The sequence below is a fragment of the Geotrypetes seraphini genome, chromosome 2 (assembly GCF_902459505.1).
Source record: "Geotrypetes seraphini chromosome 2, aGeoSer1.1, whole genome shotgun sequence".
Lineage (NCBI taxonomy): Eukaryota > Metazoa > Chordata > Amphibia > Gymnophiona > Dermophiidae > Geotrypetes > Geotrypetes seraphini.
This window is the reverse complement of record NC_047085.1, coordinates 254,016,936-254,030,312: the sequence shown is the minus strand read 5'-3', so window position 1 is coordinate 254,030,312 and position 13,377 is coordinate 254,016,936. Positions and strand designations below refer to the sequence as shown.

Sequence of the window (13,377 nt, the reverse complement as noted above, 5' to 3'; positions counted from 1 at the left end):
TGTACGTTCTGCATTAGAGAGACCAAGTTCTTGGATGCTGTAGGCGATTGCTTCCTGGAACAACTTGTCAAGGAAAATACTAGAGGAAATGCAATTCTGGACTTAATTCTAAATGGCCTGCGAGGACCAGCACAAGATGTAGATGTAGAAGGGACGCTGGGAAGCAGCGATCACAATATGATCCGCTTTGATCTGGATGCAGGGGAGAAACATCGGTCCAAAATGACAGCCACGGCACTGAATTTCCGAAAAGGGAATTACGAAGGGATGAGACTCATGGTAGGGAAGAAGATTAAGAAGAGGATAAGCACTGTAAAAACGCTAGAGCAAGCTTGGTCCCTTTTTAAGGTGCAAAATCTATATATACCACGTATCAACAAGGGATCCAAGAGGAAAAAGAACAAAGAACCGGCGTGGCTCACTGTAGATGTGAAGGAAGCGATCAGAGACAAGAAAACTTCATTTAAGGAATGGAAAAGGTCAAAAACGGATGAAAACTGGAACAAGCACAAACAACATCAACTCAGGTGCCATAAGGCGATAAAAGGGGCCAAAAGAGACTACAAGGAAAAAATAGCCAAGGAGGCAAAGAACTTCAAGCCGTTCTTTCGATATATTAAGGGGAAACGACCCGGAAAGGAAGTGGTGGGACTGTTGGATGACCATGGAATAAAGGGAGCGCTAAAGGAGGACAAAGCAATCGCTGACAAACTGAACACATTTTTTGCATCTATATTTACCAAAGATGTACACAGCATACCGGAACCCATCAGGCTATATGCTGGAAACGAAGACGGAAAGCTGACAGGATTGACGGTCAGTCTAGAGGAGGTATGTAGGCAGATTGATAGGCTTAAGAGCGATAAATCCCCGGGACCGGATGGCATCCATCTGAGGGTCATCAAGGAACTGAAAGGGACCATAGCTGAACTGCTTCAATTAATAGCCAATCTGTCGATCAAATCGGGAAAGATTCCAGAAGACTGGAAGTTGGCGAATGTTACACCGATCTTCAAGAAAGGTTCGAGGGGAGATCCGGGGAACTACAGACCGGTGAGTCTCTTCCTCAGTACCGGGAAAGATGGTAGAGTCACTGATAAAGGACAGCATCATTGATCACCTTGACGGACACAGGCTGATGAGGACCAGTCAGCACGGTTTTAGCAAAAGCAGATCGTATTTGACGAACTTGCTGCACTTCTTTGAGGGAGTAAACAGACAGATAGACAAGGGCGATCCGGTCGAAATTGTATATCTGGATTTTCAGAAGGCGTTCGACAAGGTTCCGCATGAATGACTACTTCAGAAAATTGCAAGCCATGGAAATGAGGGTGAAATATTCACATGGATTAAAAACTGGCTGGAGCATAGGAAACAGAGAGTGGGGGTAAATGGACAATACTCGGACTGGAAGAGCGTCACCAGTGGGGTGCCGCAGGGCTCAGTGCTTGGACCTGTGCTCTTTAACATCTTTATAAATGATCTGGACATAGGTACGACGAGCGAGGTGATTAAATTTGCAGATGTTATTCAGAGTAGTAAAGACGCAGGGGGATTGCGAAGATCTCCAACGTGACATAATCAAGCTCGAGGAATGGGCATCGACATGGCAGATGAGGTTCAACGTGGATAAGTGTAAAGTGATGCATGTCGGTAACAAAAATCTCATGCACGAATACAGGATGTCTGGGGCGGTACTTGGAGAGACCTTCCAAGAAAGGGACTTGGGGTTCTGATCGACAAGTCGATGAAGCCGTCCACACAATGTGCGGCGGCAGCATAAAGGGCAAACAGAATGCTAGGAATGATAAAGAAGGGGATCACGAACAGATCAGAGAAGGTTATCATGCCGCTGTGCCGGGCCATGGTACGCCCTCACCTGGAGTACTGCGTCCAGCACTGGTCGCCGTACATGAAGAAGGACACGGTACTACTCAAAAGGATCCAGAGAAGAGCGACTAAGATGGTTAAGGGGCTGGAGGAGCTGCCATACAGTAAAAGATTTGAGAAACTGGGCCTCTTCTCCCTCGAACAGAGGAGATTGAGAGGGGACATGATCGAAACATTCAAGGTACTGAAGGGGATAAACTTAGTAAATAAGGACAGGTTGTTCACCCTCTCCAAGGTAGGGAGAACAAAAGGGCACTCTCTAAAGTTGAAAGGGGATAGATTCCGTACAAACGTAAGGAAGTTCTTCTTCACCCAGAGAGTGGTAGAAAGCTGTAACGCTCTTCCAGAGGCTGTTATAGGGGAAAACACCCTCCAAGGATTCAAGACAAAGTTAGACAAGTTTCTGCTGAACAAGAACGTGCGCTGGTAGGGCTAGTCTCAGTTAGGGTTCTGGTCTTAGACCAGAGGGCAGCCGCGTGGGCGGACTGCTGGGCATGATGGACCACTGGTCTGACTCAGCAGTGGCAATTCTTATGTTCTTATGTAAACTGCTTTGAATTTTTAATAAGGCAGTATATCAAATTTTTAAATAAACCTGAAACCTGATTATATTAAAGTATAAAAAGAATCAATATTCTGTACAATTGTCAATTTATAAATCAGCGTCTTCTCCCCACTCTCTCTTTCCCATTTCCCTTCAGCGTCCTCAGCCCACTCTCTCTCCACTTCCCTTCAGCATACACACATAAAAACAAGCAAGCAATTTTATATCATTTTCATTCTATTCATTCATAGAAATTAAAGTCTAAATAATGCCAGTCACATAACAAAACATGATTTTACAAAAATAATTCCCTGCACAGTCAAGCCTGCAAGGATTACTAGATGTCTTTCAGCAGCTCCCCTCCCTCCCTCCTCCGCCTTACCTTCATGGCCAAGTCAAAATGATCTACCAACAATAAAATTTTTAAAAACACAAAGCACACTGTACGCAGAGAAAATGTTAATTATCATTTATATTCCGCGGGTTTTCAAAGAGATCAAGGCAGATGACTTTATGCTATGTCACCTCAGTAACAACTATACAAAAATAGACCAAATATATCCCCTCCCTTTTTACTAAACCACGATAATGGTTTTTAGCACAGGGAGCTGCGCTGAATGCCCTCCGGTGCTCTCGATGCTCATAGGCTCCCTGCACTAAAAACCGCTATTGCAGTTTAGTAAAAGGGGGCCATAGTGCAAAATATAGACAGCAGATATAAATTCTCAGAACGGACACATTTTAAAATAATTTTTCCTACCTTTGTTGTCTGGTAATTTCATCAGTCTCTAGTTGCACTTTATTCTTCTGACTGTGCATCCAATATTTCTTCTCTTCTTTCAGCCTCCTGTATGCTTCCTCTCCTCCAGACCTCATTCCCTCCCACAACTTTTTCTTTCTTTCATCCTGCCCCCTTCTTTCTTTCTCTCTCCATGTCTGTCTTTCTCTCTCTCTCTCTGTGTCCCATATCTTTCTTTCTTTCTTTCTCTCTGTCTCCCATCTCCCTTATTTCTTTCTTCCTGCCCTCCCCCAAACCACCCCCATTGGGGAACAGGCTGCCACCACCGGGGAATAGGCTGCCACTGCCGCCATCGGGGAACAGGCTGCCGCCGAATTCTGAGCTCTCCCTGCTTCCCTTCCCTGTAAAGAGGACGCTGAAGTGCCGGGCCGACCAACCTTCGCCACCCGACGTCAATTCTAACGTCGGAGAGGAAGTCCTGGGCTAGCCAGGCAGCGATTGGCTGGCCCAGAACTTCCTCTCCGACATTAGAATTGACGTCGGGTGGCGAAGGTTGGTTGGCCCAGCGCATCAGTGTCCTCTTTAAGGGGAATGGAAGCAGGTTTGGCACCCCTGCTCTAGATAAGCCGCACTCAAGTGGCTAAAGAGTTGCATGCGGCTCGCGAGCCACAGTTTGCCAACCACTGACCTAGAAGTTCTGTTTCATAGCTGCTGCTCCATTCTTGTCAAGTGTGCTACCACTGCTGGAGGCGGAAGATTGCAGACAAGTTCCTCTTCTGGCAGGGTAGCATAAACCTTCATTTGGCATATACCTTCCCCATTACCTCTGAATCAGTCCTTTTTTTGACTTTGTCTGATACGATACTGTCGTTTCTTTCTTTAATGCAGAAAGAAGACCTTTAACAGGCCTACAAATCCTAATACCTGACTGCATAAGTCTGCATGTTCTCCACCTGCTGCAGATTAAGAACTACTGACTCCCTGTGGACTACATGGTTATAGTCAAACTCTGAAGTTAATGATGCTCAGACTCCACCTGCTGGTTGGAGTACATAACCCATCTGTACCAATTCGTACAGATGGGTTATGTACAGGGATGGGTTATGTACAGGGATGCTATGAAATATCTTAATAGTAGTGATTTTCAGCCACTATCTGAATTAACCTTCCATTTAGTTTAGGCCTAACTGCATAGTGGTATGGGCTCTTATTTAAGACTGGCACTGTGCACATTTCTAGCTTGTCATAATCATTTGTCCCACAGTTCTCATGATCAAACCTGTCTACGGTGAAATACTTAAAACCAGAGCCACCAGCAGTAGCTATGAAACATAACAAAATCAATTGCAAATACCAAAATGAAAGTAGAATAGAAAAACTGCTCTTGTGAACAAGTCCACAAGCAACAGATACTCACTTTGTTATAAAGGCAAGGAGTATGGGAATGAGAGACTTGGGAAAATAGTCCTGAAGCACAATGTGGTTTAGTGTCATCAGTGGGCCATACAAGTTGGGGATAGTTTTGGTCTTTTCTTCACTCTGTATACAGTGCAGTTGGATAGAAAAAAAACTAAAACCAGTTAATTTTTCTTTCTACTTTGTAGCTTTAAATATGTACATACTGGCTTCTATAAGAAACCTAATCTCAGCCTCAAGGTTTGCATGAAACTTTTTCATACTCATTAGCACATTTCAGATAATTTCAAGGTGAAAAATGAAGTTACTTATCTGTAGCAGGTCTGCTCCAAGGACAGCAGGATAAATATTCACACTAATGGGTAATTTAATCTTATAAAGTCCAGCATTGGAACCACTCACCAGTAACTTCTAGAAACCCCTCAGGGTGGTGTACCATGGGTTTGAACACCTTTTCACTCACCACTATTGCATAGGAGCAAGACAATCTAATAGTATTGCTAACAGAATACAACTCCAAGAGGAGGTGAATCGAACAGTGTGGATGTCTATCCTGCTGTCCTTTGGAAACACCTGCCAAAGGTAACTTTGCTTTCTTTGAAGACAAACAGGATGAAGAATCCATACTGATGGGACTACCTAGCTACCATGCTGTCTGAAATAAAAAGAGAAAAAAGAGATGGACTGCAACAAGCAAGGCTTAACAAAAAACCAAACGGGGAACAATTTTTTTTTTTTTTTTTAACAGCCTGGAACAGAAACATAAGGGCCTATGAGGCTGGATTTGGATTCTAATATTCTGAAGGAATGTCTGACCAACTGGCTGTCACATCAAGAGTCTTGTTCTAGACCAGTGGTCTCCAGCCTTTTTCATGTAAAGGGCCACAGTGTGAATATGATAAAGCTCCAAGGGCATCTCTAAAGATTTCAAGCTCACACACCTACAAATTTTGTTAACTGTTTTGATCTGCTTGTACAGACAGACTAGATATTAAACATTAAAAATACCAATATTGATTATACAACACTTAAAGGATACAGTATATTTTTAAAAATCACTTTATTTTGGATTGTCAACAGTAGCAAATTCCATAAATAAGACACCTGAGTAACACACTTAAGAGATTGTTTGCAGTTACTATAACAAGTGGACAAGACTTAAATGAACATATTTACAGGATTTGAGATGCATTTCAGCCAACTGAGAGAGCTGCAATGGAAGACTTTGGGGGCCACGGGTTAGAGACCACTGTTCTAGACTATAGTGATATGTGAATGTGTGGGCTGACAACCACATTGCAGCCCTGCAAATCTCCTCTATGGAGGCTAATCTTAGGTTGGCAACTGAGGCAGACAAGGCTCTAATATTGTGAGCTATGGCAAGGCCCTCCAGACTCAGCCCAGCCTAGGCATAAGTGAAGAAGATGCAGTCCATCAGTTAAGTGGATAAAGCACAGTTACTTACCGTAACAGTTGTTATCCAGGGACAGCAGGCAGATATTCCCACATATGGGTGACGTCACCGACGGAGCCCCGCAGCGGACAGCCTCGAAAGCAAACTTGCTTGAAGATCTCGAACTTTCGAGTGCTGCACCGCGCCTGCGCGCGTGCCTTCCCGCCCGAACTAGGGGGCGCATCTCCTGAGAGGATCCTCAGTTCAGATACCTAGCCAAGAAGCCAACCAGGGGAGGTGGGAGGGTTGTGGGAATATCTGCCTGCTGTCCCTGGATAACAACTGTTACGGTAAGTAACTGTGCTTTATCCCAGGACAAGCAGGCAGCATATTCCCACATATGGGTGACCTCCAAGCTAAGTAAAAAGGGATGGAGGGAAGTTGGCAATTTACGAAAAAAGATTTTGCAAAACAGATTGGCCAAAATGGCCATCCCTCCTGGATAAAGTATCCAGACAATAATGAGAGGTGAAAGTATGAACCGAGGACCAAGTGGCAGCCTTGCAGATTTCCTCAATAGGAGTTGAACGGAGGAAAGCTACAGATGCCGCCATAGCTCTAACTTTATGGTCCGTCACTCGACCTTGTAGAGGAAGACCAGCCTGAGTATAGCAAAAAGAAATGCAAGCAGCCATCCAGTTGGAGATGGTACGCTTCGATATAGGATGACCCAACCTGTTTGGATCAAAGGATATGAAAAGTTGAGGAGACGTTCTGTGAAGCTGAGTGCGTTGCAGGTAGAAAGCCAAAGCACGTTTGCAATCCAAAGTATGAAGAGCCGCCTCTCCTGGGTGAGAATGAGGCTTTGGAAAAAATACAGGTAGAACAATAGACTGATTGATGTGAAATTCTGAAACAACTTTAGGCAAGAATTTAGGATGAGTACGGAGAACAACCTTGTCATGGTGAAAAACAGTGAAAGGTGGATCAGCCACTAGCGCTTGTAACTCACTGACACGACGAGCAGAAGTGAGGGCGATCAGGAACACAGGTTTCCAAGTGAGATACTTGAGATGAGCTTTGTCAAGTGGTTCAAAAGGAGATTTCATAAGTTGAGCTAAAACAACATTGAGATCCCAAACCACAGGAGGTGGTTTAAGAGGAGGATGAAGATTGAGAAGTCCTTTCATAAAACGAGAAATCATAGGATGTGCAGAAAGGGATTTTCCATCCAAAGGCTGATGAAAAGCAGCTATAGCACTAAGATGGACTCGGATAGATGTAGTCTGAAGTCCAGATTGTGATAAATGAAGTAAATAGTCCAGAACTGATGTCAATGAAGCAGATCTGGGTGGTAAATTATGTGTAGAACACCAAGCAGAGAATCTTGTCCACTTTTGACCATAACATTGCCTAGTGGATGGTTTTCTGGAAGCAAGTAAAATATCTTGTACAGACGGAGAGAATTGAGAAAAGTCTGTTAAAGAGAAAGGTACCAAGCTGTCAAATGTAGAGACTGTAGATTGGGATGAAGCAAAGATCCTTGATTCTGCGTGAGTAGAGAAGGAAATATTGGTAGAAGTAGAGGCTCCCTGGTGCTGAGTTGAAGTAGAAGGGAGAACCAAGGTTGCCTGGGCCACCGAGGAGCTATCAGAATCATGGTGGCATGGTCTGATTTCAACTTGACCAGAGTCTTGAGAATCAGAGGAAACGGAGGAAAAGCATAAAGGAACTGATTCCTCCAGTCCAGTAGAAACGCATCCGCTTCGAGACGTTGAGGAGTATAGATGCGGGAGCAAAATTGAGGCAGTTTGAAGTTGAGAGGTGACGCAAACAGATCTATCTGCGGAGTCCCCCAACGAGCAAAAATTTGGCGAAGAGTAGGAGAATTGAGTGTCCATTCGTGAGGTTGCAGAAGACGACTCAATTTGTCCGCCAAATAGTTGTGTTGACCCTGAATGTAAACTGCTCTGAGGAAGATGTTGTGGAGAATCGCCCACTGCCACAATTTCAGAGCCTCTTGACAGAGGGAGTGAGATCCCGTCCCTCCCTGTTTGTTTACATAATACATGGCTACTTGGTTGTCGGTACGTACTAGAATCACCATGTCGTGAAGAAGATGCTGAAAAGCTTTGAGAGCATAGAATATCGCTCTGAGTTCCAACAGATTTATAGGACACCTCCGGTCTGCTTGGGTCCAGAGCCCTTGAGTGCAAAGACCGTCCACATGGGCTCCCCATGCATACATTGACGAGTCGGTTGTGAGGACCTTCTGATGAGGAAGAGGGTAAAACATTAAACCTCTTGAAAGATTCAAAGAGAGCATCCACCAACGGAGAGACTTCTTTAATGAAGGAGTGATGGAAATTAGGCGAGTTGGTGGATCCACTGATTGTTGCCATTGAGATGCCAGTGTCCATTGAGGAATGCGAAGATGAAGCCTGGCAAAAGGAACCACATGAACTGTAGAAGCCATGTGACCTAGCAGAACCATCATTTTCCTTGCTGGAACAGTGGAAAGTTGGAAGAATTGTTGAGAAATTTGAAGGAGTGCATCCTGACGTGGTTGTGGAAGGTATGCTCTCAAATTGATAGTGTCCAGAGTTGCTCCTATGAACTGGAGAGACTGAGAAGGAGTCAGTTGAGATTTGGGAAAATTGATGTGAAATCCCAGACTTTGAAGAAAAAGAATAGTCTGTTGGGTCGCTACAATAACCCTTGAAAGAGAGGGAGCCTTGATGAGCCAGTCGTCTAGGTATGGAAATACTTGGAGACCCTGGTTGCGAAGAGCTGCAGCCACAACCACAAGGCATTTTGTGAAAACTCTGGGGGAAGAAGCCAGTCCGAAGGGGAGAACTCTGTACTGAAGATGAAGATTTCCTACTTGGAATCTGAGGTACTTGCGAAATGCTGGATGAATGGGGATATGAGTATAGGCCTCTTTGAGATCGAGGGAGCACATCCAATCCCCTTGATCCATCAAGGAATATAGAGTTGGCAGAGTGAGCATTCGAAATTTCTCTTTGACTAGATATTTGTTGAGAGCTCTGAGATCCAAAATCGGTCGCAAATCCCCCGTCTTTTTGGGAACTAGAAAATAACGGGAGTAAAATCCCGAGTTCCTTTGGGAGAGAGGAACTTCCTCCACTGCTCACAGGAGAAGAAGAGCCCGAGCTTCTTGAAGAAGAAGAGGCAGATGCGACTGATTTGAAAGACACTCTCTTGGATGGCGATCTGGAGGCACCTGAAGGAGTCGAAGAGAGTATCCCTCTCGTATGATGGTAAGTACCCAGATATCTGATGTTATGAGCTCCCATTGATGATAAAAATTGGACAGGCGACCCCCTATGGGGAGGGGAGAATTTGGAAACAGAGAAATTTGAATGCTCAAGTCGAGATTGTCAAAAAGACTGAGCAGGCTTAGTGGTAGCAGGGGTCTGTGACTTTTGTTGTCGTTGTTGTGGAGGAGGCCGACGAGCAGGAGGTCTAGAAAAAGCAGGAGTTGTTTTCTGAGGATAGCGACGTGGAGTTTGTTTGAAACCTCTAGTTGGTACAGATTTAGGTTTTGGACGAATGAGGGAAGCAAAAGAGCGCTCATGTTCTGAAAGACGCTTTGTAGCTGCCTCAATTGAGTCATCGAATAATTCATTTCCTTGACAAGGAAGATTAGCCAATCTATCCTGAAGGTTAGGATCCATGTCCACTATCCGTAACCATGCTAATCTACGCATGGCTACTGCAAATGCCGAGACTCTAGAAGAGAGTTCAAAGGCATCATAGGAAGCTTGTAGCATGAAAAGTCTCAACTGGGAAAGAGTCTTAAGTATATTTTTAAATTCTGATAGACGATTGGTAGAGATGTCCGGGTAAAAGGAAGACAAAATCTTTAAAAAATGATTGAAATAGGACGTAAAAATGTAATTATAATTCAGAACTCTATTTGCCATCATAGAATTCTGGTATAAACGTCGACCAAATTTATCCATAGTACGGCCTTCCCTACCAGGGGGAACTGAAGCGTAAATTTTGGAGGGATGTGCTTTCTTTAATGATGACTCTACCACTAGAGATTGATGAGAAAGTTGAGACTTTTCATATCCTTTAGATGGAACCGTTCTGTAACGAGATTCCAATTTAGATGGGATAGCAGTGATCGAATAAGGAGTTTCCATATTGCGAGTGAAGGTCTGCTGGAGAACAGGAGTCATCGGCAATCTGAGTGACTCTTTAGGAGGATGGGGAAGCTCCATATCCGCCAAGTACTCAGGAGTATATTTAGAGTCTGAATGAAGGTCTAGCTTGAGAGCTTGGCCCATATCAAAAATAAATTTGGCAAAAGAAACTGATTTTGGGTCAGATGATTCTTCAGGAGAGCCACTGCGAGATTTAGGTTGAACTGAGTAGGATGGAGAATTTTCTCTAGAGTATGTGGAAAGGTCCGATTCCATACGCATAGTGGCAGAAGAAGCTGTACTGTGAAGTGAAGTAAGAGAATGTTTCCTCTTCAGACTCCTGGATGGAGAAGTACCCGGTGTACGTGGCACAGAATGAGTCGAGGTGTGTGGAGAACTGTCTCGACGGACTGGCTTCGATGGGGTTCTGGATCGAGAAGGGCTTCGAGTGGAGGCTCGATGTCGAGATCCCTGCTTCGTCTTCGAAGAACGAGACAAAGAAGCCTCGGTATCCAAGGTCGAAGACTCCCTCCGAAGCTTGGAGGCAACATGCTTCGACCGATGCTTCGGAGGAGGTGAGCCCGTAGACGACTCCGATGAAGAAATGTTCTTCGGTGTTCGGGATCGGCTTCGGGAGACTGGAAGCTCCGGTTGAGTAACAGGCTGGTCAGCCCGAGGCAAGGTCGAGGACGGGACCAGTTGAGCCACTAAAGAAGTAATCTGAGTGGTGAGGATAGATTTTAACATGTCCTCCAGCATCGGCACCGAGACAGAAGGTTCTGACCTCGTATGTGCAGCAGTACGCTCCGAAGAGGGCGACCTCGAAGGTGAGTATTCCCTTATCTTGGAGGTACGCTTTGAAAGTGGGCGCGCCGAGGACTCTGGTGGCTTTTTGGATACGGCACCTGAAAGGGAACTCGGAGACTTACCCCCCGTAGAAGGCTTCGTGGAAGATGTCGTCTTCGAGGCAACCAAAGTAGAAGAGGTCGAGGCCTTCGAGACCGAAACTCCAGCCGGAGTCTGGGTCGAGGCCTTCGAGACCACAGGTGTCGAGGTCGTCGGAGTCGATGCCTTCGAGACCGGTGCAGCCGCCACGGTCGAGGCCGGCTCCGAAGATTGCTCCATACCGAAAAGTTGAAAAAATTGAGCACAACGCCGCCGAAAAGCTCGTGGAGTGAGGGTAAAGCAGCGATGACAATCTTCTGGGGAATGAGAAGAACCCAGGCACTGTAAACAACGGCAGTGGGGATCGGTGACCGAAATCACGCGATTACACTGTCGACAACGTTTAAACCCGGTAAGAGGCCGGGACATGGAAAAAATAAAGTCCGTGTCGAACGAAGGAGCCTAGGCCTAGGCCCAAAGCTCGACGGCCGAACTGAAAAGGAAAAAAGTATATACTTTTTTTTTTTTTTTTTTTTTAACGAAAAAGAAAAGAATAAAGATAAAATGAACACAGCGACCGACTCTAAAATAAAAGAAAACAGCCGCGGTGATGAGAAGGCAATGCTGCAGAGAAAGAAAACGTGTCTTCTTGTCTCCGCGGAAATAAACGAACTGAGGATCCTCTCAGGAGATGCGCCCCCTAGTTCGGGCGGGAAGGCACGCGCGCAGGCGCGGTGCAGCACTCGAAAGTTCGAGATCTTCAAGCAAGTTTGCTTTCGAGGCTGTCCGCTGCGGGGCTCCGTCGGTGACGTCACCCATATGTGGGAATATGCTGCCTGCTTGTCCTGGGATAATGTGCAATTACCCAAAGCAGTGTTTCTCAAACTGTGTGCAACGAGAATTTCCAGAACTTTATTTTTAAAAATTCCTTTCATAAGTATTGTCACAGGGTGACTGTAGAGGCAGCGAAAACAGATCACAAAGTTTACTCCCCCAGCCTAAACCCAGAAAGGTCCATAAAAGAAATACACTTCCCCCTCAATATTCACGGGGGTTAGGGGCAGAGCCTGCCTGTGAATATTAAAAAACCATGAATAATTTTTAGGGCCGGCTCTGACCCATCCCTGCCGCCCTCCTTCGTCCCAGACCTTACCTGGTGGTCTAGCAGCAACACGGGGCAGGATCAATCATCCTACGCTCCTGCCCCGTGCAGAGCCGTCATCAAAATGGCTGCCATGATTTCCCATTGTAGTCTCGAGACAACGGGAACTCACGGCAGCCATTTTGATGATGGCTCTGCACGGGGCTGGAGCGTAGGATGATCAATCCTGCCCCGCGTCACCGCTGGACCATTGGGTAAGGTCTGGGAAAGGTCCAGGATGCAGCGTTTCTTTTCCCCCAAAAAAATTGCGAATAACTGAATCCGTGGGTACTGAAACCGTGGATTTGGAGGGAGAAGTGTACTCCTGAGCAGCAGTGCTCCCATTTGTGTTCTACCGGTAGTTGGAAAAGTAGGGAACAAAAGATCATAGGAACCAATGACACCCGGGAGGCAGTTCCTTAGGGGAAGTAAAAGCCTGTGAAGTACAATAACATCTTTGGGGGAATAGTTTCACAGCAACACCAAGTAACTTCTAGAAAGCCCCAGATTAGGGAACAAGCCCCAGCTGAAGCCAATCAGGGTTCCTATAAGAATAAGCAGTTTGCTGCAGGGAGGGACACACACCAGCAGAACCACAGAGAAGTATGGACCTGTGAAGAGAAACCTATGGCAAGAGCCAGGAGAAGCATTAAACATGGAACCCAAGTTAGCCCAGAGTTAAATGTACTTTCCGATACTGCTGATATTGAAATGATTGATAGTTGCCTGGAAGATAAGATTGAAGAAGTTTACCCAGATGACTGTATGGAATTTGAGGAAGCATACACTGAATTAGGAGAGGATGTTATAGAAACATACTGTAGTTAAAAGCAATGCTGGCTTTGAAATCCATGTTTCAGCAGTGAAAATAAGTTTGACTTGGAAATTGTTTTGTGTTTTCCCTTTTTGAGGGGGGCTGTACTGGACTATAAAGCATAGTTCAGGCAAGAGTTGGTAGTGGTTTTTGGCTGGATTTTGGGCCCTACTATAAGGGCCCTCTACCCTGAGTGTTTAACTATAAGCTCAGGTTGGCATGAATCCAGTCAGACCCTACAAATAAAAGAGCCTACTGAATGAAAAGACTTTTGCATTTGTTATGAGAATATTTTCCTGTTTGGAGGGTTTAGATCTGAAAGGAGTAAGGCTGAACTAGAGTCCTACTTTTGGTAGGCTTCAGGCCTGTGGAGGCCATTTACT

General features: G+C 45.3%; 1 protein-coding gene across 3 annotated transcripts in view; it reads right to left on the bottom strand.

Moving 5' to 3' along the window:
- Positions 1–13,377, bottom strand: part of RANGAP1 (Ran GTPase activating protein 1) — a 220,637-nt gene that overhangs the window by 12,864 nt on the left and 194,396 nt on the right. For all 3 annotated transcript variants that reach the window (XM_033929405.1, XM_033929406.1, XM_033929407.1), the window contains exon 15: positions 4,591–4,712. In XM_033929405.1, the coding sequence (XP_033785296.1) occupies positions 4,591–4,712 (122 nt within the window). The remainder of the gene's footprint in view (positions 1–4,590; positions 4,713–13,377) is intronic.